This window comes from Pipistrellus kuhlii, unplaced genomic scaffold (genome assembly GCF_014108245.1).
Source record: "Pipistrellus kuhlii isolate mPipKuh1 unplaced genomic scaffold, mPipKuh1.p scaffold_m20_p_104, whole genome shotgun sequence".
NCBI classification, from domain to species: Eukaryota; Metazoa; Chordata; class Mammalia; order Chiroptera; family Vespertilionidae; genus Pipistrellus; species Pipistrellus kuhlii.
Window position 1 is genome coordinate 561,181 of NW_023425410.1, and position 20,643 is coordinate 581,823.

Genomic DNA, 20,643 nt, shown 5'->3' on the forward strand with positions numbered 1-20,643 from the left:
ATCGCTGTGCTGCTGGAGACAGGCGTCCACGTGTGCGTGTCCCTCACCGGTGTGTCCGGGAGGTGTGGGGGCTGGGCCGGCTGCCGTCGCAGCAGCACCGTGGGCTGTGCCGCAGGCAGGTCCGGCGCGCGCGCACACACACACACACACACACACACACACACCCCCGTTTCCTCCTCTCCCAGATGAGACAGGAATGGGACTGGCGCCCCGCAGGGGTGGGGCCGACAGCCGATGCACGCAGACATCACCTGGGCTGCTCAGGCCGCGGTCACGGAGTCACCGTGCGTGCCACGGGCCTGGGGGCAGCGGACACCATGCTGCGCTCCCAGGCGGAGCACGGAGGCTCTGATTCTGCCACCACGGAGAGGGCCGGGCCTGGGGCTCCCTCCGGGAAGCAGGCAGCCCCTTCCCTGAAGGGAGAGCACGGGCTCTGGCCCCCCTCCCACAGTCACTCACACCTCAGCCCTGCAGGGCAGCGTGAGGGCAGGCAGGAGGCCCGGGAATGGGACTGGGTGACGAGCTGGGAAGGAGGAAGCGAGTGCCCAGAGGCTGGGCACAGGGCCTGCGCCTACGTGCCCGTGTTCCTGCAGGCGGCCCAGCGCGGGCCCTGGCACGCCGGCCCCTACCCAGTGGCTCCTGAAACCCGAACAAGCCTGGGCGGGAGCGGCTGGGCGCGGCTCCTGAGAGACTGGTGGGCAGAAGGGGGGCGGGAGGTGGGGGCGGGGAGACCCGCACTGGCAGCCAGGAGCTGCCCTCCCAGGACTGTGGGCCGGAGCTGGCGGGCGGGCAGGCGGGGGAGTGAGCGGCTCAGGGTTTCACCCCCACCCCTGGGTCCCAGCACCCACAGCTCCTGCGGGGCGGACAGGCTGGGGGGGCAGGGCTGCTCCCTCAGCACTTTGCCAGGAAGGGATGACCTCAGTGCTGTGAGAGGGAGCGAGGAGCGGCGTGGGGGGCAGGCAGCGTGCGGGGCGCAGGGAGCCGCGGGAGAGGCCCCGGGACCCCGAGCTGGGGGTCTCTCCACAGGCCCTCCTTCCTCTCCCCTGACCTCAGCCCTGCTCGCAGCTGAGAGGCTGGGGCTCAGGAAGGCTGTGTGTGGACGTGCGTGTGGTTCCTGCACTGAAATTAGCAGGACAAACGGCAAAGCATGGCCTCCCCTGCCCTTCCCAACCCCTGCGGGTGGGCAGGACCAGGCAGGAGGGCTTCCCAGGCCCGGGCTTGTTCCTGAGGCTCCGGGGGGTGGAGGGGAGCAGAGGGGGGGGAGCTAGAGCCCCGTCAGGCGATGGAGATCGGACGCCGCTCACAGGGCGGCCTCAGGCCCAGCCACACGAGGTCAGGGCCTTTCGCAGGCCCTTCTCGGACCACCGAGAGGAGGTCTGTCAGGTGGGCGGAAGCCACCCCCTCCCACCCCAGCGAGGGGAGACTCGGGCTGAGATGAGCACAGTGGGCGCTGCAGGGAGGGTAGAGCAGGGACCGGCCGCACCGGAGGAGGTCACTCGGTCTGGTCCGGACGGGCCCTGAGGTGGGCTGGGCTGGGCTGGGGGTTCACATGGGCGTCAGGTGCTTCTCAGCGTTCAACCAGGACCTGTCCAGGAAGGTGGGAGTGAGGGACCCAGCACCTGTTGCTTGTAAGTGGAGTGAAAGGCCTGTTTCTCGTGGGGACAGCAGGGGGAGTGTGGGGGGTAAGAGGTAACCATGGGAGACCTCTCCCTCCCTTTCCGCAAGTCACTCACTTCTCTCATCCTGTGTCCACTCCCCGGCCCCTGTGTCCACCCCCGGCCTGTGTCCACCCCCTGCCCCTGTGTCTACCCCCCTGGGACCCTGTGTCCACCCCCAGGCCTCCTGTGTCCAGCCCCCCAGGACCCTGTGTCCACCCCCGCCCCCTGTGTCTACCCCCCTGGGACCCTGTGTCCACCCCCCAGCCTCCTGTGTCCACACCCCCAGGGCCCTGTGTCCACCCCCGGCCCCTGTGTCTACCCCCCTGGGCCCCTGTGTCCACAACCGGCCCCTGTGTCCACCCCCGGACCCTGTGTCCATCCCCTGGACCCTGTGTCCACACCCCCAGGGCCCTGTGTCCACCCCCCGGGTCCCTGTGCCCACCCCCCCGGGTCCCTGTGTCCATCCCCAATCCCTGTGTCCACCCCCTGGACCCTGTGTCCACCCACCCAGCACCTGTGTCCACCCCCCGGCCCCCTGTGTCCACCCCCCTGGGCCCCTGTGTCCACAACCGGCCCCTGTGTCCACACCCCCAGGGCCCTGTGTCCACCCCCGGCCCCTGTGTCTACCCCCCGGGGCCCCTGTGTCCACAACCGGCCCCTGTGTCCACCCCGGACCCTGTGTCCATCCCCGGACCCTGTGTCCACACCCCCAGGGCCCTGTGTCCACCCCCGGCCCCTGTGTCTACCCCCCGGGGCCCCTGTGTCCACAACCGGCCCCTGTGTCCACCCCCGTACCCTGTGTCCATCCCCCGGACCCTGTGTCCATGTCCCCGGCCTCCTGTGCCCACCCCCCCGGCCCCCTGTGTCCACCCCCCCGGTACCCTGTGTCCACCCCCCCGGGACCGTGTCCACCCCCCGGGACCCTGTGTCCACCCCCTGGACCCGGTGTCCACCTCCCGGACCCTGTGTCCACCCACCCGGACCCTGTGTCCACCCCCCGGACCCTGCATCCACCCCCTTGAACCCTGTGTCCACCCCCCCGGTACCCTGTGTCCACCCCCCCGGACCCTGTGCCCACCCACCCCGGGTCCCTGTGTCCACCCCCCCAGACCCTGTGTCCACCCCCTTGAACCCTGTGTCCACCCCCCCGGGCCCTGTGTCCACCCCCCTGGACCCTGTGCCCACCCCCCCGGGTCCCTGTGTCCACCCCCGGACCCTGTGTCCATCCCCCGGACCCTGTGTCCACGTCCCCGGCCTCCTGTGCCCACCCACCCGGGTCCCTGTGTCCACTCCCCAGACCCCTGTGTCCACTCCCCAGGTCCCTGTGTCCACTCCCCAGCCCCCTGTGTCCACCCACCCGGACCCTGTGTCCACCCCCCCGGCCCCCTGTGTCCACGCCCCCGGCCCCCTGTGTCCACCCCCCGGACCCTGTGTCCACCCCCTGGACCCTGTGTCCACCCCCCGGGCCCCTGTGTCCACCCCCCGGGCCCCTGTGTCCACCCCCTGGACCCTGTGTCCACCCCCCTGGGACCTGTGTCTACCTCCTCAGACCCTGTGTCCACCCCCTGGACCCTGTGTCCACCCCCCTAACCCCTGTGTCCACTCCCCGGACCCTGTGTCCACCCCACAACCCCTGTGTCCACCCCCCGGACCCTGTGTCCACCCCCGGCCCCTGTGTCCACCCCCCTGACCCCTGTTCCACCCCCCTGACCCCTGTTCCACCCCGCCTTGGGCCCCGTGTCTACCTGTCAGATGCTCCCTGGATGGCAGCCAGAACGTCAGTCCTCAAGAGGCCTCTCCTCTGTGGGGTTGGGTTCTCTCATCAGCCAAGGGCCGAGAACTAAAGGTTTGCCTCCTCCTCTGCGCTCAGAGGCCTGACCCTGACTGACTGGGGGCCTGCTGTCCTCCCCCCCCCACAGCCCTCCTGTGGGGGACCCTGTAGGGCTCTCGGGGCCACACCGCTAAGGACAGCTAATCAAAGAGCAAATGTCCCTGCTCCCTGCTGCCTCTTGTCTGCCAGCTCGGCCTGCCCAGAGGGTGGATGTGCTTGTGCCTGGGGAGCGGCTGCTCCACTGAGGCCTGGAGCGAGCTCCTAGGCTGGCAACATAGGCTTCTAGAGAAAAAAACAGACGGGAGTGTGACACGGCCCCGGGCGGAGTGTGTAATGGCCCCGGGCGGAGTGTGTAATGGCCCCGGGCGGAGTGTGTAATGGCCCCGGGCGGAGTGTGTAAAGGCCCCCTGTGGAGTGTGTAAAGGCCCCGGGCGGAGTGTGTAAAGGCCCCGGGCGGAGTGTGTAATGGCCCCGGGAGGAGTGTGTAAAGGCCCCGGGCGGAGTGTGTAAAGGCCCCGGGCGGAGTGTGTAATGGCCCCGGGCGGAGTGTGTAATGGCCCCGGGCGGAGTGTGTAATGGCCCCGGGCGGAGTGTGTAATGGCCCCGGGCGGAGTGTGTAATGGCCCCGGGCGGGGTGTGTAATGGCCCCCTGTGGAGTGTGTAAAGGCCCCGGGCGGAGTGTGTAACGGCCCCGGGAGGAGTGTGTAACGGCCCCCTGTGGAGTGTGTAAAGGCCCCGGGCGGAGTGTGTAAAGGCCCCGGGCGGAGTGTGTAAAGGCCCCGGGCGGAGTGTGTAAAGGCCCCGGGAGGAGTGTGTAAAGGCCCCGGGAGGAGTGTGTAATGGCCCCGGGCGGAGTGTGTAAAGGCCCCGGGAGGAGTGTGTAATGGCCCCGGGCGGAGTGTGTAAAGGCCCCGGGCGGAGTGTGTAAAGGCCCCGGGAGGAGTGTGTAATGGCCCCGGGCGGAGTGTGTAAAGGCCCCGGGCGGAGTGTGTAAAGGCCCCGGGCGGAGTGTGTAAAGGCCCCGGGCGGAGTGTGTAATGGCCCCCTGTGGAGTGTGTAATGGCCCCGGGCGGAGTGTGTAAAGGCCCCGGGCGTAGTGTGTAAAGGCCCCGGGCGGAGTGTGTAAGGCCCCGGGCGGAGTGTGTAAAGGCCCCCTGTGGAGTGTGTAAAGGCCCCGGGCGGAGTGTGTAAAGGCCCCGGGCGGAGTGTGTAAAGGCCCCGGGCGGAGTGTGTAATGGCCCCGGGCAGAGTGTGTAAAGGCCCCGGGCGGAGTGTGTAAAGGCCCCGGGCGGAGTGTGTAAAGGCCCCGGGCGGAGTGTGTAAAGGCCCCGGGCGGAGTGTGTAATGGCCCCCTGTGGAGTGTGTAAAGGCCCCGGGCGGAGTGTGTAAAGGCCCCGGGCGGAGTGTGTAATGGCCCCGGGCGGAGTGTGTAAAGGCCCCGGGCGGAGTGTGTAAAGGCCCCGGGCGGAGTGTGTAAAGGCCCCGGGAGGAGTGTGTAAAGGCCCCGGGCGGAGTGTGTAATGGCCCCCTGTGGAGTGTGTAAAGGCCCCGGGCGGAGTGTGTAAAGGCCCCGGGCGGAGTGTGTAATGGCCCCGGGCGGAGTGTGTAAAGGCCCCGGGCGGAGTGTGTAAAGGCCCCGGGCGGAGTGTGTAAAGGCCCCGGGAGGAGTGTGTAAAGGCCCCGGGCGGAGTGTGTAAAGGCCCCGGGCGGAGTGTGTAAAGGCCCCGGGCGGAGTGTGTAAAGGCCCCGGGCGGAGTGTGTAATGGCCCCGGGCGGAGTGTGTAAAGGCCCCGGGCGGAGTGTGTAATGGCTCCAGTCGGGAGGGTGTAATGGCCCTGGGAGGAGTGTGTAATGGCCCCGGGCAGAGTGTGTAAAGGCCCCGGGCGGAGTGTGTAAAGGCCCCGGGCGGAGTGTGTAATGGCCCCCTGTGGAGTGTGTAAAGGCCCCGGGCGGAGTGTGTAAAGGCCCCGGGAGGAGTGTGTAAAGGCCCCGGGCGGAGTGTGTAAAGGCCCCGGGCGGAGTGTGTAAAGGCCCCGGGCGGAGTGTGTAAAGGCCCCGGGCGGAGTGTGTAATGGCTCCAGTCGGGAGGGTGTAATGGCCCTGGGAGGAGTGTGTAATGGCCCCGGGCAGAGTGTGTAAAGGCCCCGGGCGGAGTGTGTAAAGGCCCCGGGAGGAGTGTGTAAAGGCCCCGGGCGGAGTGTGTAATGGCCCCGGGCGGAGTGTGTAAAGGCCCCGGGCGGAGTGTGTAAAGGCCCCGGGCGGAGTGTGTAATGGCTCCAGTCGGGAGGGTGTAATGGCCCTGGGAGGAGTGTGTAATGGCCCTGGGAGGAGTGTGTAATGGCCCCGGCGGAGGGTGTAAAGGCCCCGGGCGGAGTGTGTAAAGGCCCCGGGAGGAGTGTGTAATGGCCCCGGGCGGAGTGTGTAATGGCCCCGGGCGGAGTGTGTAAAGGCCCCGGGCGGAGTGTGTAAAGGCCCCGGGCGGAGTGTGTAAAGGCCCCGGGCGGAGTGTGTAAAGGCCCCGGGCGGAGTGTGTAATGGCTCCAGTCGGGAGGGTGTAGGGAGACTCAGCCACTGAGTCTGGCCTGGTGGTGCCACCGGAGACCCCTCTAGGAGGGCTTCCCATGGGGACTGAACAGGGCTCCCTCCCAGCCTCACGGGTCCAGGCCAGAGGAGGTCCCGCAGGCCCAGAGCTGCCGTGCCGTACCTCCTCCCTCGGGGACTGCCCTCACACAGGCCTGATCGCTGACGCTTCTTCCTCCCAGGCCCAGCGTCACGCTGCTGGGCATGAGGCCACGCTTCAGCACTTGGGGCCCCGGAGACCAAGGCCGTCATAGAGGGGGTTCCAGAGGCCGGCCCATTCCCCCTCCAGGGCCTCCACACCCCCAGCACCACCCTCTGCTGGCGGACACTGTGCACGGGGCCTTCTGCCTGTCCCAGCACCGCTGCCCGCACCTGAGGCGTTCTGGCCTGGGAGCTGCCCTGAGCCAGGTGGGGGCCGGTGGCAGGGGTGGAGGCCGGGCCGGACGGAGGTGCTGGGAGCAACAATCCCAGCGCGGTGGGCCGGCGGCCGGCCCCGGGCTCAGTGCTGCGGGATGGCTGGTGCATGAGGCTCCACCCGTCCCGTAGCTGGAAGGACCGGAAGGACCGGGGAGAGCAGAGGGGAGACGCAAACGCAAGACCCAGTGCCTCTCACAGGGAAGCCCTGCCGAGCGGGGAGCGCAGGCGCCGGCCCTCACGCAGCACATCCTTCCCCAGTGGCGCCTTTCCCGCGGACAGTGTCCGTCTCCCTTCTCCATCTGTCCTGTCCCCGCAGCCCCCTGCCTGGGCCAGCCCCCAGCACGCCCTGCCTCCCCTCCTCTGCCCTCTGAGGGCCAGGCGTGCCACTGCATACCCCACGCCAACGGCAGCGGGCCGTCCCCTCCCCGCCTCCCCACGCACCTCACCGCCTCCCCCTACAGGGCCCAGAGCAGGCACTCTCTACCCTCCTCCTACCCGGTCGGCCCGGCTCAGGGGCTGAACATCGACCTTATGACCCAGAAGGTCATGGTTCGGTTCCTGGTCTGGGCACAGGCCTGGGTTGTGGGCTGGAGCTTCAGTGAGAGGTGTGCAAGAGGCAGCCAATAAATGATTCTCATCATTGATGTTTCTTTTTTCTTTTTAAATTTTTTTATTGTTTAAAGTATTACATAAATCTCCTTTTCCCCCCATTGACCTCTCCCCAGCTGCCACCGCCCCCAGCACATGCCCTCACCCCACTTCTGTCTGTGTCCATTGGTCATGCTCATATGCATGCATACAAGTCCCTCAGTTGATCTCTTACCCCTCACCCTCCGCCTTCCCTCTGAGGCTGGACAGTCTGTTCGATGCTACTATGACTCTGGTTCTGTTTTTGTTCATCAGTTTATGTTGTCCCATCATTGATGTTTCTGTCCCTCTGTCCCTCTCCCTTCCTTTGTGAAATCAATAAACACTCACACACACACACCCCAAACTAAGAAACACCTGGCAGAGGGGATCCAGGTTCCGTGTGGGTCCCTGAGAGGCGGTGCTGTCGACGGTGGAGAGGGTGGCATCAGCTACAGGCAGGCCCCGTCTGCGCCCTGGCCTTACTGGCTGTTCAGGGCTTCAAGGGTGTGGAGTGGGAGTCGCAGGCTTTGCAGGCCTCGGACCTGGGGAGGGGGCTCGGGGCTGCCCGCTCGGCGAGAATAATTTTCACATGATGGCCTGGCGTGGAGGCGGAGGGGGACTGGGACAGAGGAGGGAGGAAAAGAATCCAGGAGAGGCAATTGAGCGCCAGCAGAGGACACAAATGGGGGGCCGGCAACAGGTCAGGCAGACCTACACCCTTTTGGGGTATAGCTTCCTGGTTTCAGTCAAGAAGTGGAAGACTCGGTGCTGCGCCTTCCCCCTCCCCCCCAAGCAGGTATGAGCCTCGCCTCTCTGTCTTCCCACCCCACCCGCCCCTGCGCGGTGCCCTCCTGCACGGGCCATGCCTTCCGCTGACAGCGGCTTCCAGGAAGTGCGTCAGACCTGAGCAACGGCTCGCCCTGGCCCGGGACCCACTGGGCTCGTCTTCTCCAACTGCGTGGCAGCTCTGACGCTTACTCCACGCCAGCCCTGGGCTGAGGGGGGCTGAGGCAGATGGATGCCCCCCCGCCCTAGCTCAGGCTGGGAGGAAGCTCCAGGAAGGTTGGAAGTCAAAGCTAAGGTCATTCAAGACGGAGGAGGAGGACGGGCCAGTAACGGCGGTGTTTTTAACGGAATGATGGCCTTGTCTCCTGCGGCAGGAGAGAGCAGGGGGAGGTGGCCGGAGGCTGGGATCCCCCAGATGGTCTGGAGCGGAAGGATTTGAACTTGTCCCGAGGCTGCAGGGAGCCAGGGAAGAACTGTGCACAGAATGATTTGTTTTGGGTGGAGGAGGGATCGGAGCAGGGAGCTAGACGCAGGGGTGTACACCTGGCGGTGTACTCCAGGAGGCCGGTAAGAGATGCTGTGGCTGGCGCAGGAGCAGGCTGTGGGGAGAAGACGGGGTGGGAGGGATGAGAAGGGGGTCCCTAGGGTTCAGAGGAAAGGGGTTGACACCTCACCGAGGTGGAGTCCAGCCAGGAGGGTTGAAAGCTAAGGAAGTGAGTCTGCTTGAGGGGAGGGACTTCTGGGGGCTGGCAACCGCTGGCCTTGGTGACTGCATGCTGTGGCAGCCAGCTCCGCCATTGTGCAGCCGGACCTCCCTGGCGTCCGTGTAATCCAGGAGGTCTGCCTGGAGTTGGTGGGCAGTCTCAGAGGTCTGGGCACAGAGGTGGAGAGGTCCCCGAGGCTGGTCCAGGGAAGGTGCAGTTCTGGGGCCCAGGCAGCTGGACATTTGACATCCAAAGCCTTGTCCTCCAAGATCTTGGGGCCCACATTTCCCTCTACCGTCAAGGAAACGGAGGCCCAAGAGGAGGCGCGACTGGAGCTGGCCTCCCCAAGCTCAGTGGTGCCTTCCTCCCGCCTGGCCTGGCCTGAGGACCGGCAGTTGGGGGGGGGGGGGGCGGGGGAGACAGGGGGAAAGGGGCAGAGCGGCTCCCAGTTCTGAGGGCGAGGTCTAGTTGGACTGCTCAGGACCAGCCCTGCCTTGGCCTTGGGGATGGGCACCGGCATGAGACAGGCTGTAGACCGCAGTCCGGCTCCTCTGCAAAACCCAGCCCCCTGATTCATCCCTGTCCCCCAACCTGTCCTGCCAGGTTTCGGGGAGAGCCAGGACTCACCAGAGCAGCCCCCCTGCCACTCCCAGGGACACACACACACACACACACACACACACACACGTGCTGCGGGGCCTGTCTGGGAGATGCTGGGCTCCGCTCCGCTCCCGCTCCCTCGGGCTGTTCCCAGGCGCCGCGCCCCTTCCTGTCCCACGCAAGGAGCTCACCCGCCTAAGGCGCCCGGCGCCAGCCCCACAGCCCATCATTACCAGCTCCGTGTGGGGACTGGGGGTGGGTGTCAGCCAAGGGGAAAGCAGCCGCAGTTTCTGTGACCCCAAGCCCAGAGGAGCCAGGCTGACAGTAGCAATTAGCCCCTGGCTGTGGGTTCCTGGGAGGTAGCCCTGCGGCGAGGTGGGTGTGGGAGGGATTCAGGCCCAGGACACCTGGCGCCGCTGGCACCCGCCCCAGCCCCAGGGCCCACTCCCAGGGGCCACGGGGAGCAGGTGGCTGGCTCACAGGAGCCGGGCTCGCGTCCGCTCCTCAGGCCCAGCCCAGGGCGGGCGCGGGGTGCGCTGCTGCTTCACTCTGACCTGCACCAATGGGCACCACCCTGGGTGCCAACGGGAACCTGGGGTGCAGCCTGGTCACATGGGAGCCCCCAACAGTGGGGAGACATGTGGGGCGTGGGGATGAGACAGGCAATAGGAAGGACCTCAGTGAGAACCTGCCAGGTTCTTGCTGACCGCACAGTGTGTTCCGGTGACACTGACCACAAAACCTCTCTGGAGGCGCCCTGGCCTCCCTGCCCTCCCTGCCCTCCCTGGCCTCCCTGTCCCACGCGTCCTCCCTGCCCTCCCTGCCCGCCCTGGCCTCCCTGCCCCACGTGTCCTCCCTGCCCTCCCTGCCCGCCCTGGCCTCCCTGTCCCACGCGTCCTCCCTGCCCTCCCTGCCCGCCCTGGCCTCCCTGCCCGCCCTGCCCGCCCTGCCCTCCCTGCCCGCCCTGGCCTCCCTGCCCGCCCTGGCCTCCCTGTCCCACGTGTCCTCCCTGCCCTCCCTGCCCGCCCTGGCCTCCCTGCCCGCCCTGGCCTCCCTGCCCGCCCTGGCCTCCCTGCCCGCCCTGGCCTCCCTGCCCGCCCTGGCCTCCCTGTCCCACGTGTCCTCCCTGCCCTCCCAGCCCGCCCTGGCCTCCCTGCCCGCCCTGCCCTCCCTGCCCGCCCTGGCCTCCCTGCCTTCCCTGCCCGCCCTGCCCGCCCTGCCCGCCCTGGCCTCCCTGCCCGCCCTGCCCGCCCTGGCCTCCCTGCCCGCCCTGCCCGCCCTGCCCTCCCTGCCCGCCCTGGCCTCCCTGCCCGCCCTGGCCTCCCTGCCCCACGTGTCCTCCCTGCCCGCCCTGGCCTCCCTGCCCCACGTGTCATCCCTGCCCTCCCTGCCCGCCCTGGCCTCCCTGCCCGCCCTGGCCTCCCTGTCCCACGTGTCCTCCCTGCCCTCCCTGGCCTCCCTGGCCTCCCTGCCCGCCCTGCCCGCCCTGGCCTCCCTGTCCCACGTGTCCTCCCTGCCCTCCCTGCCCGCCCTGGCCTCCCTGCCCGCCCTGGCCTCCCTGTCCCACGTGTCCTCCCTGCCCTCCCTGGCCTCCCTGCCCTCCCTGCCCGCCCTGGCCTCCCTGCCCTCCCTGCCCACCCTGGCCTCCCTGCCCGCCCTGGCCTCCCTGTCCCACGTGTCCTCCCTGCCCTCCCTGCCCGCCCTGCCCTCCCTGCCCTCCCTGGCCTCCCTGCCCTCCCTGCCCGCCCTGGCCTCCCTGCCCGCCCTGGCCTCCCTGCCCGCCCTGGCCTCCCTGCCCGCCCTGCCTGCCCTGGCCTCCCTGCCCTCCCTGCCCACCCTGCCCTCCCAGCCCTCCCTGCCCGCCCTGCTCGCCCTGGCCTCCCTGCCCTCCCTGCCCGCCCTGCTCGCCCTGGCCTCCCTGCCCTCCCTGCCCGCCCTGGCCTCCCTGCCCGCCCTGCCCTCCCTGCCCGCCCTGCCTGCCCTGGCCTCCCTGCCCTCCCTGCCCACCCTGCCCTCCCTGCCCGCCCTGCCCGCCCTGGCCTCCCTGCCCTCCCTGCCCGCCCTGGCCTCCCTGTCCGCCCAGCCCGCCCTGGCCTCCCTGCCCGCCCTGCCCGCCCTGCCCTCCCTGCCCGCCCTGCCTGCCCTGGCCTCCCTGCCCTCCCTGCCCGCCCTGCCCTCCCTGCCCGCCCTAGCCGCTCTGGCCTCCCTGCCCTCCCTGCCCGCCCTGCCCGCCCTGGCCTCCCTGCCCGCCCTGCCCGCCCTGGCCTCCCAGCCCGCCCTGGCCTCCCTGCCCGCCCTGGCCTCCCTGCCCTCCCTGCCCGCCCTGCCCGCCCTGGCCTCCCTGCCCGCCCTGGCCTCCCTGCCCGCCCTGCCCGCCCTGGCCTCCCTGCCTGCCCTAGCCGCTCTGGCCTCCCTGCCCTCCCTGCCCTCCCTGCCCGCCCTGCCCGCCCTGGCCTCCCTGCCCTCCCTGGCCTCCCTGCCCGCCCTGGCCTCCCTGCCCGCCCTGGCCTCCCAGCCCGCCCTGGCCTCCCTGCCCGCCCTGCCTGCCCTGCCCGCCCTGGCCTCCCTGCCCGCCCTGGCCTCCCTGCCCACCCTGCCCGCCCTGCCCGCCCTGCCCTCCCTGCCCGCCCTGGCCTCCCTGCCCGCCCTGGCCTCCCTGCCCACCCTGCCCGCCCTGGCCTCCCTGCCCGCCCTGCCCGCCCTGGCCTCCCTGCCCGCCCTGGCCTCCCTGCCCGCCCTGGCCTCCCTGCCCCCCCTGCCCTCCCTGCCCGCCCTGGCCTCCCTGCCCGCCCTGGCCTCCCTGCCCGCCCTGGCCGCCCTGGCCTCCCTGCCCTCCCTGCCCGCCCTGGCCTCCCTGCCCGCCCTGCCCGCCCTGGCCTCCCTGCCCACCCTGCCCGCCCTGGCCTCCCTGCCCGCCCTGGCCTCCCTGCCCCCCCTGCCCTCCCTGCCCGCCCTGGCCTCCCTGCCCGCCCTGCCCTCCCTGCCCGCCCTGGCCTCCCTGCCCGCCCTGGCCTCCCTGCCCTCCCTGCCCGCCCTGGCCTCCCTGCCCCCCCTGCCCTCCCTGCCCCCCCTGCCCTCCCTGCCCGCCCTGCCCCCCCTGCCCTCCCTGCCCGCCCTGGCCTCCCTGCCCCCCCTGCCCTCCCTGCCTGCCCTGGCCGCCCTGGCTTTAGCGGGTTTCTCACTAGATACCCTTTTTGTCTCTGCCAGTGGTGGGGGGTGTGGAGCAGGTAGATCCTTGGAAAGCCCTGGAGGGGCTGCCAGGCCATGGGCTTTGGTTTTGGAGGGGCCCCTGTTGAGCCCAGTGCCCCCCAAGCACCCCTACTTTTTCCTGGGCCAGGCCCCACTCCTGCCCACCTAGTGCGGGATCGAGCAGTGAGGAACAGAAGGGAGGGGTCCATGCCTGCAATCCCCGGGCCCCTCCCTTCCACCACGCAGGCCCAGGACCAGGGCTCTGGGTTGCGGGGCAGGAGGGGCGGCTGCTGGCCGCGGGTGGAAGCAGAGCCGCGCCGCACACTGGCTGCACCCGCTGCGTGGGCACCCGCCCCGCCTGGGACAAGCGCCAAGGCACAGGGCCTGGGCAGGGCCTGGGCAGGGCTGGCAGCGGGCTGCTGGCCACACTGGGAGCCTGTGGCTAGGCTGCTGAGCATGGGCTTTCGCGGCCGTGAGGCTCAGACCCGCCCAGCACCGCCACTGGCTCAGCATTTCCGAGACGATAGGGCGGCAGCCCTGCCTGAGCCCGGGGGACCGAGCGCACAGGCCGGCCGGGCCCCGGGACCGAGCGCACAGGCCGGCCGGGCCCCGGGACCGAGCGCACAGGCCGAGCGCACAGGCCGAGCGCACAGGCCGGCCGGGCCCCGGGACCGAGCGCACAGGCCGGCCGGGCCCGGGGACCGAGCGCACAGGCCGGCCGGGCCCCGGGACCGAGCGCACAGGCCGGCCGGGCCCGGGGACCGAGCGCACAGGCCGAGCGCACAGGCCGAGCGCACAGGCCGGCCGGGCCCGGGACCGAGCGCACAGGCCGAGCGCACAGGCCGAGCGCACAGGCCGAGCGCACAGGCCGGCCGGGCCCCGGGACCGAGCGCACAGGCCGAGCGCACAGGCCGGCCGGGCCCCGGGACCGAGCGCACAGACCGAGTGCACAGGCCGGCCGGGCCCCGGGACCCAGCGCACAGCCCTGCCTGAGCCCCCGGGACCCAGCGCACAGCCCTGCCTGAGCCCCCGGGACCCAGCGCACAGGCCGGCCGGGCCCGCCTGGAGTCCAGGGCGACCGGGAAGAAGCATGCAGGAGCTTTAGGCCAGGAAACGCTCGTTCTAGGATGTCCCTGGGGTACAGGAACCCCTCCACGGGGGCCCAGGCTCACTGGGCCTGTCCACCCTCCACTCCCGCCTCTCCGGCTCCTTTTTGCTCTGAACATCGCAGCCTCTTGCAGGATCCCCTCCTGGAGTCCCTCCTTCCCTACCTGACCCCCTCACCAGCCTCCTGGCTCCAGGCCCTGTGCCTGCAGCCGTTTCTCTGAGGAAGTGACGGAGGCTCTGAGGTTGCATTGGGGGAGAGGCGGGGTTCACCAGAATGAGGCCCTGGGGTGTTAGACTGAGAAGCAGGGTCTGTTTTTATGGCAGGAAGAGAGCCCACTGCTTCACAGAGGAGAGATGTCTGATGATGATGGCAGTGATGGTTTAGGGCAGGTGGAAAGACCACGGCTGGGGGCTGTTGCTCTGTGTCCCTGAGCAAGTGACCCAACCTCTCCAGACCCTGTTCTCCCTAAAACAACGGGTTGCGTGTTCCAGTGAGCTCCTACATGCTGCCATTGGAGTCACCCCATTCCCACACCTGGACAGCCTCTGCTTCCCAGGCAAGAGGGAGCCTTTGGGCAGGGAGACATGGTGCCTTTGGTGGACCGGCCTGGCTGCTGGGAACCAGAAAGAGGCAGGGGGTCCTCTTCACTCTCTGGACCCTGCCAGGGTCTGCTGTGACGTGACCAACCCAACCCAACACCAGGCCTGCTTCTTCCTCCCCTGCAGGAGCTTGCAGCCTGTGGGAGATGGGGTGACACAGCAGGAACACAACAGCAGGATGTGCTAAGTAGGAAGGGATGGGAGTCAGGAAGGGCTTCCTGGAAGAGGGGGCCTAGGAGCACGCAGTCCAAGGCCTCGTACTAGGTAGGTGCTCAATAGATATCTGCTGAGTGAGGTTCCAGGAAGGGAAGCCCACTGCTTCGTAGAGGAGAGGATGTGATGGTGCTGGTGGCGAGTGATGATGGTGGAGACTGAGGATGGTGACGATGATGACCATGATGGTGGTGACAGTGATGGTGATGATGACAGTGATAGTGGTGATGGTGATGATGGTGGTGACAGTGATCATGGTGGTGATGGTGATGATGACAATGATGATAATGAGGATGATGGTGACAATGAGGGTGGTGATGATGACAATGATGATGATAATGAGGAGGAAGATGGTGACAATGATGAGAATGATGGTGGTGATGATAATGATGAGGATGGTGACTATGATGACAATGATGGTGATAATGCTGGTGACAATGATGGTGATGATGAGGATGATGAGGAAGGTGATGATGATGGTGATGATGATAATGAGGATGGTGACAATGATGATGGTGATGGTGACAATGATGACAATGAGGGTGATAATGGTGGTGACGATGATAACAATGATGATGACGATGAGGATGAGGATGGTGATGATGACAGCAACTAACTTTTACTGAGCATTTAATTTGTGCTTAGTGCTACTTCTCTAAGTTTCACATGTGCCCACTCATTTAATCCTTATGAGTTTGTGGGGTATGTGCTATTATGATGGTCCCCATTTTACAGATGTGCAACCTCAGTGCAAATTGAGGCACAAAGAGGTGAAGTCATTCGCCCAAGGTTTCACAGCTCGCCCGTGGCAGGGGCAGAATGAGAACCCTCCGCAGCCCCACTGACTGGCTGTCAGGGAGGGAGCTGGACAGCCCTTCAGGAGGCAGGGATGGGCAGTGCAGATGACATAGCATCCGTTTTCGGGTTGTCAGAGCTGGGGGGGGGGGGGGCCCTAGTAGAGAGGCCTGGACACCATGGAGAAGGCTGGGATGAGGGTGACGATCCCAGTCAGTGTCCAAGGGGCCTCCCTCCATCCCACCTCTGCCCCAGCTGCCAGGGGGACTTTCTGCCCCTAGGAGGCCCTGTCCAGACTCCTGCCCTTTCCCATCAGCCCTTTCTCTTCCTTCAGTGGTGAGCCCTTTCCCTCAGTGACTGGCATCCTGGCCCTGCCTCACCAGGAGTCTGCCCCTCTGAAAGCCCGTCTCCCAGTGTAAACAGCAGGGCAGGCAGCCCCAGGCCAGACGCTTGGTTTCGGGCTCCCAAGCATGGCAGGTGGGGAGGGGTGCAGGGGGGTCTTCAGACCTTCCCAGTCTATTCAGCCTCTCCCAGTTCTACTACTGAACCCCTGCTAGTGACCCCATGCCCATATCCACGAGCTCCCTCTGCCCAACCCGGGGCCACACCCCTGGCCCTGCCAGCAGTGCTGTGGGCACAGAGAGCCCATCAGAATGAGTTGGCTGCTGCCTGGAGGTCCTCCCACCCGCCGTGCCCGGCCCGCCCTCCCCGGGCAAAGGAACACGGGCCACGAGAGCCCACTTGGAGCCCAGCGAACTGGTTTTTCTCACTGCCCCACAGGGAGGAATGGGTAGGGGAAGGCCACATCTGCCTGGAGGCATGGCTGGTGGGATGGGCCTCGGGTGCCCGAGCTTCTGCCGCACCCTCCTGCCCTCACCAGGTGCTGCCAGCCCTCCCCAGGCACGCAGCTCCACAGGCTCAGGTCACCTCTGAAGAGGCCATAGTGAGTGTCAGCCTGGTGGCCAGGCACTGGCCCTGCTGCCCCCACACCTGCAGGGAGATGTAAGGAGAGGAGGTCACAGCCTCTCGCCCCGCCATGCCCGACGCCAACCCCCAGACAGCAGCTGGGGGCACCCCTTTCTCCACCCTGCCTGCACCCGGCCCAAGCGCTCCCAACCGGCTTTTCCTGTTCCTGCTTTGTTGGTGAAAGTTCCCCACTGGGCCTCATTCTCAGCTGCTGGTGAGCCTGGCAGGCAGGGAGCACCACCCCTGTTCTCCTGGGAGGGCCTTGCACTTGCCTGCTGGCCACCTCGCCCATCACATGGGGGTCTGGGCTGTCCGGCCCACTGACCACACTGGCTTGGCTACAGTTCAAGGACTTAAGCAGTTAGGGCCACTCAGGGAGAAGAAAGGGGGCTCAGAGGGGTTCCTGGTCAGGTCTCAGGCAGCTCAGGAGGGAGCCGATAGGACCCAGGCCTCCTCACTCCTGTGGGTGCTCCTCTGTCAGATGCCACCAGCCTGCAGGGCATCTGCAGAGACATGTTGGAACCCACAGTCCGAGGGAGGACGGCGGGGGTGGGGCTGTGGATAATCCAGGTGGGCCTGTGGGCGTGTGTGCGGGGCAGAGCATGGCTGGGCTTGGTGTGGAGAGACCAGCGACCTTTAGTCGCAAGCATTTCCTGAGTCCCTGAGTGCCTAAGAGAGCTGGCCTGTACCCTCGTAAGGGGGAGGGGGCAGCCGCTTCCCTGACCATGGCGTGGGGTCTTCAGAGGGCTGTGCCCTGCTCCGGTGCCCGCGTGCAGAGGCAGCACGGCCCGCGGTCCTGCCCCTCTGGAAGCCTCCAGGCCGTGCTGTGCCTCTGGTCCGCGCAGGCCCGGCGCTGCGCAGCTCCCGGGCTCAGCAAGCTGGCCAATGAGTGGGGGTGAGGGACACGCTGCGCAGAGCTCGGGCCACAGAGCGAAGGCACGCGACAGGAGGCTAAGCCAAGTTCAGGGCTGAGGCAGCACAGCAGAAGCCATTCTCGATGGGACAGAATGGCTGGGGGAGGCCGTGGGGGTATTTATTGGGTCCCACTGATCGCTCCCTCCTTCCTGCGAGTCACCACTCTCACTGCCTCCATCGTGACTTGTGAATAGTTTTTTAATTGATTGGCCTCAGAGACAGGAAGAGGAGAGAGATGTGTTTGTTCGTTGGTTGATTCTCGTACGTGCCCTGCCCAGGGATGCCACGTACACCCCGGCGGTCGGGGCGACACTCCAGCCAATGGCGCTCCCTGGCCGAGGCTGATCTGTGAATCTCTGCAGAGCAAGTATGTGCCGAGCACCCGCTGTGTCAGCGGTGTGAGCAGCCACGTCACAGGCGGAAAGGAGCTGTCGTGGGTGTGGCTGGGTTCACAGCTGGAGGATCAGGGGCTTCCCAGAGGGGGTGGCCCAGTAGATTATCGGGGGGGGGGGGGGGGGGGGGGCGCTTCTCGGGAACTGCATGAGTAGGAGGCAGGAAGTGTTGCATCTGCTCCTTGGGGCTGGCACTGAATTGCTCATATGATTCAAGTGCTGATACGGACTCAGCACCTAGAGGTAGAATAAACGGAGGAGGGGGAGAAGCTCAAAACCAGGCAGGTTCGGAAGGCTGCGCCTGCTTCTGCTTACCCCGCTGGGTCGGGGGGGGGGGGGGGGGGGGCAGTGAGCCAGTGCACCCGGACACGGGATCGAGCTCTGCGGAGGAGAGAGCAGGAGCCACCGGGGTCCTATGTCCCCAGTGCTTCCTGTCTCCTCTGTTCCTCGTCCATCAGACCGTTCGGCTCTAGCAGCCCTGTGTGGGGAGGCCGCCCATCTGCCAGAGGAGGGAAGCCAGGCAGAGTGAAGCAGCCGGTGGCACTCGGCTGAGCTGGGCTGAGAGCAGTGTATTCCACCCTCATGGAAATGGGAAATGAGCTCTGGCTGGTGTGACCAAGTGGATAGAGCGTTGGCCTGCAGGCTGAAGGGTCCCTGGTTCTATTCCAGTCAAGGGCATGGATGTTGGTTGCAGGCTCCTCCTGGCCCTGATCAGGGTTTGTGGAAAACAACCCATCAATGTGTCTCTACATCAATGTTTCTCTCTGTTCTCCCTCTCCTTTCCACTCTCTCTAAAAATCAATGGGAAAATGTCCTCGGGTGAGGATTAACCAAAAAATTAGCAAGAGAGGGTGTGGCAGGTATGTGCTGCCAAGGAGCGGTATTGACAGCAGCACCCATGGAAGGCAGCATCGAGCAACATGCAAAGTGTGGTCTTGATTTTGTGGGGAAAGTGAGTAGATGGCGGGGCAGCTGCAGAGAAAACAGTGAAAAGTGTCCCCACAAGGTGACCAGTGATGTTTCTGAGTGGTGGGGCCGGGGTTCTCACTTTTTTTCTCAGTATTTCTTTTTTTTTCTTTCTATATTTTTATTGATTTCAGAGAGGGAGAGAGAGAAACATCAATGACGAGAGAGAATCATGGATCAGCTGCCTCCTGCACGCCCCACACTGGGGGGATCGAGCCTGCAACCCGGTGCATGCCCTTGATCAAAATTGAACCTGAGACCCTTCAGTCTGCAGGCCAATGCTCTATCCACTGAGCCACAGGGCTTGTCTCAGTATTTTTCAGTATCACCCAGTGTTTTTATAACAAGCATGTATTCTGTGTGTAATCAGAATAAGGAGACTATGTCTGGCCAGTGTGGCTCAGTGGTTGAGTGTCGACCTATGAACCAGGAGGTCATGGTTTGTGCCCAGCCAGGACACATGTCCAGGCTGCGGGCTCGATCCCCAGTGGGGGGCGTGCAGGAGGCAGCGATCAGTGATTCTCTCATCACTGATGTTTCTCTGTCTCCCTTCCTCCCTGAAACCAACACAAATGTGTTTTAAGAAAAGAATAAGGAGTGTGGCCGCCGGGAAAGGACACAGTGGCTGGCGCCGGGTGGAGGGTGTGCCTGGCGCTGACCCCGCCGCCCCCTCTCGCCCAGGTGCCCGCGCCCAGATGGTGCAGGTGAACGACTCCATGTCCGGCTTCATCGGCACCGACGTGGTGCTGCACTGCAGCTTCGCCAACCCGCTGCCCGGCGTGAAGATCACCCAGATCACCTGGCAGAAGGCGACCAACGGCTCCAAGCAGAACGTGGCCATCTTCAACCCGGCCATGGGCTTCTCGGTGCTGCTCCCCTACCGCGAGCGCGTGCAGTTCCTGCGGCCCTCCTTCACCGACGGCACCATCCGCCTCTCCCGCCTCGAGCTGGACGACGAGGGCGTCTACATCTGCGAGTTCGCCACCTTCCCTGCGGGCAACCGCGAGAGCCAGCTCAACCTGACCGTGATGGGTGAGCGCCCCTCCGCCCACGTGCGCAGGGCTGGGCCGGCGAGCTCCCAGGGCTGCGGGCCTGGCGCCTGCAGTCCCTCTGGCCTGGCTGCCCACAGCTCCTAGGGGTTAGGGCAGGGCCTCGGCTCTGGGCGGAGCTGAGGGTCAGTGTTCAGGCCGCAGCCACTGTGGGGCCCCTGGTGGGTGGCAGGAGGAGTGCAGAGCCTCAGATGCCCGGGAAGGAGAGGGCTGTGGAGCCACGGCCTGGGTCACGGCACGCCGCCCAGAAGGCCTGGGCCTGCTCAGATGGTGGAATGAGGTCGCCATGCAGAGTCCCGGGCGGAGTGCGGGGGCACAGCGGTGGGACAGCCACGGAGACCTGAGCGAGGCCAGGCAGGGGCATCCCCGCCCGAGCCCTCTGACCGGGATGAGAGCCAGGCCCATGGCTGCCTCCGCTTCCCACAGCCAAACCCACCAACTGGATCGAGAGCAGCCAGGCCGTGCTTCGTGCCGAGAAGGGGCGGGACGAGAAAGTCCTGGTGGCCACCTGCACCTCGGCCAACGGGAAGCCGCCCGGCGTGCTGTCCTGGGAAACGCGGCTGAAGGGGGAGGCCGAGTACCAGGAGGTCCGGAACCCCAACGGCACGGTGACCGTCGTCAGCCGGTACCGCCTGGTGCCAGGCCGGGAGGCCCACCTGCAGCCCCTGGCCTGCATCGTCAACTACCACCTGGACCGCTTCCGGGAGAGCATCACCGTCCGCGTGCAGTGTGAGCGGGCGGGGCGCGGCGGGCCTCCGAGGGCGCCCTCCTTCCCAGGCCTGTCACCCTCCGGCCCCCTTCCTGCCCTCCCCGCCTCCACCCTCCCCTCCCCCTCCCTCTTCCTCCTCTTCTCCTTCTGGGGTGGTTTTCCCCCTCCTCTCTTCCCCGTGGCCTCCCTTCCCTCACCCTTCCTCTCCTCCTTTCTTCCCGCTGCCTCTGGGAGCTCCCACCCCTCACGCTTCCCCCTGGGGCCAGTTCCGTGTCATTGTCGATGCCACCCCTTCACTGTCTGGGGGCCCCTGGTCTCACGTCTGCTCCTCTGACCTTGTTCTTTGGCCACAGACGAGCCTGAGGTGACCATCGAAGGGTTTGATGGGAACTGGTACCTGCAGCGGACGGACGTGAAGCTCACCTGCAGAGCCGACGCCAACCCCCCGGCCACCGAGTTCCGCTGGACCACGTGAGTGCGCGGGCCGCCGGGTGCCTGGCTGGTCACGGGGGCCTGAGGCGGGAGGACGCTCAGTC

The 20,643-nt window shown here is 66.8% G+C and overlaps 1 protein-coding gene across 1 annotated transcript in view; it reads left to right on the top strand.

Annotated features, from left to right (window-relative positions):
• Positions 1 to 20,643, top strand: part of NECTIN1 (nectin cell adhesion molecule 1) — a 65,147-nt gene that overhangs the window by 27,002 nt on the left and 17,502 nt on the right. Inside the window, exons 2-4 of the mRNA XM_036430257.2 lie at positions 19,031 to 19,381; positions 19,825 to 20,127; positions 20,461 to 20,578. Coding sequence (XP_036286150.1) covers positions 19,031 to 19,381; positions 19,825 to 20,127; positions 20,461 to 20,578 — 772 coding nt within the window. The remainder of the gene's footprint in view (positions 1 to 19,030; positions 19,382 to 19,824; positions 20,128 to 20,460; positions 20,579 to 20,643) is intronic.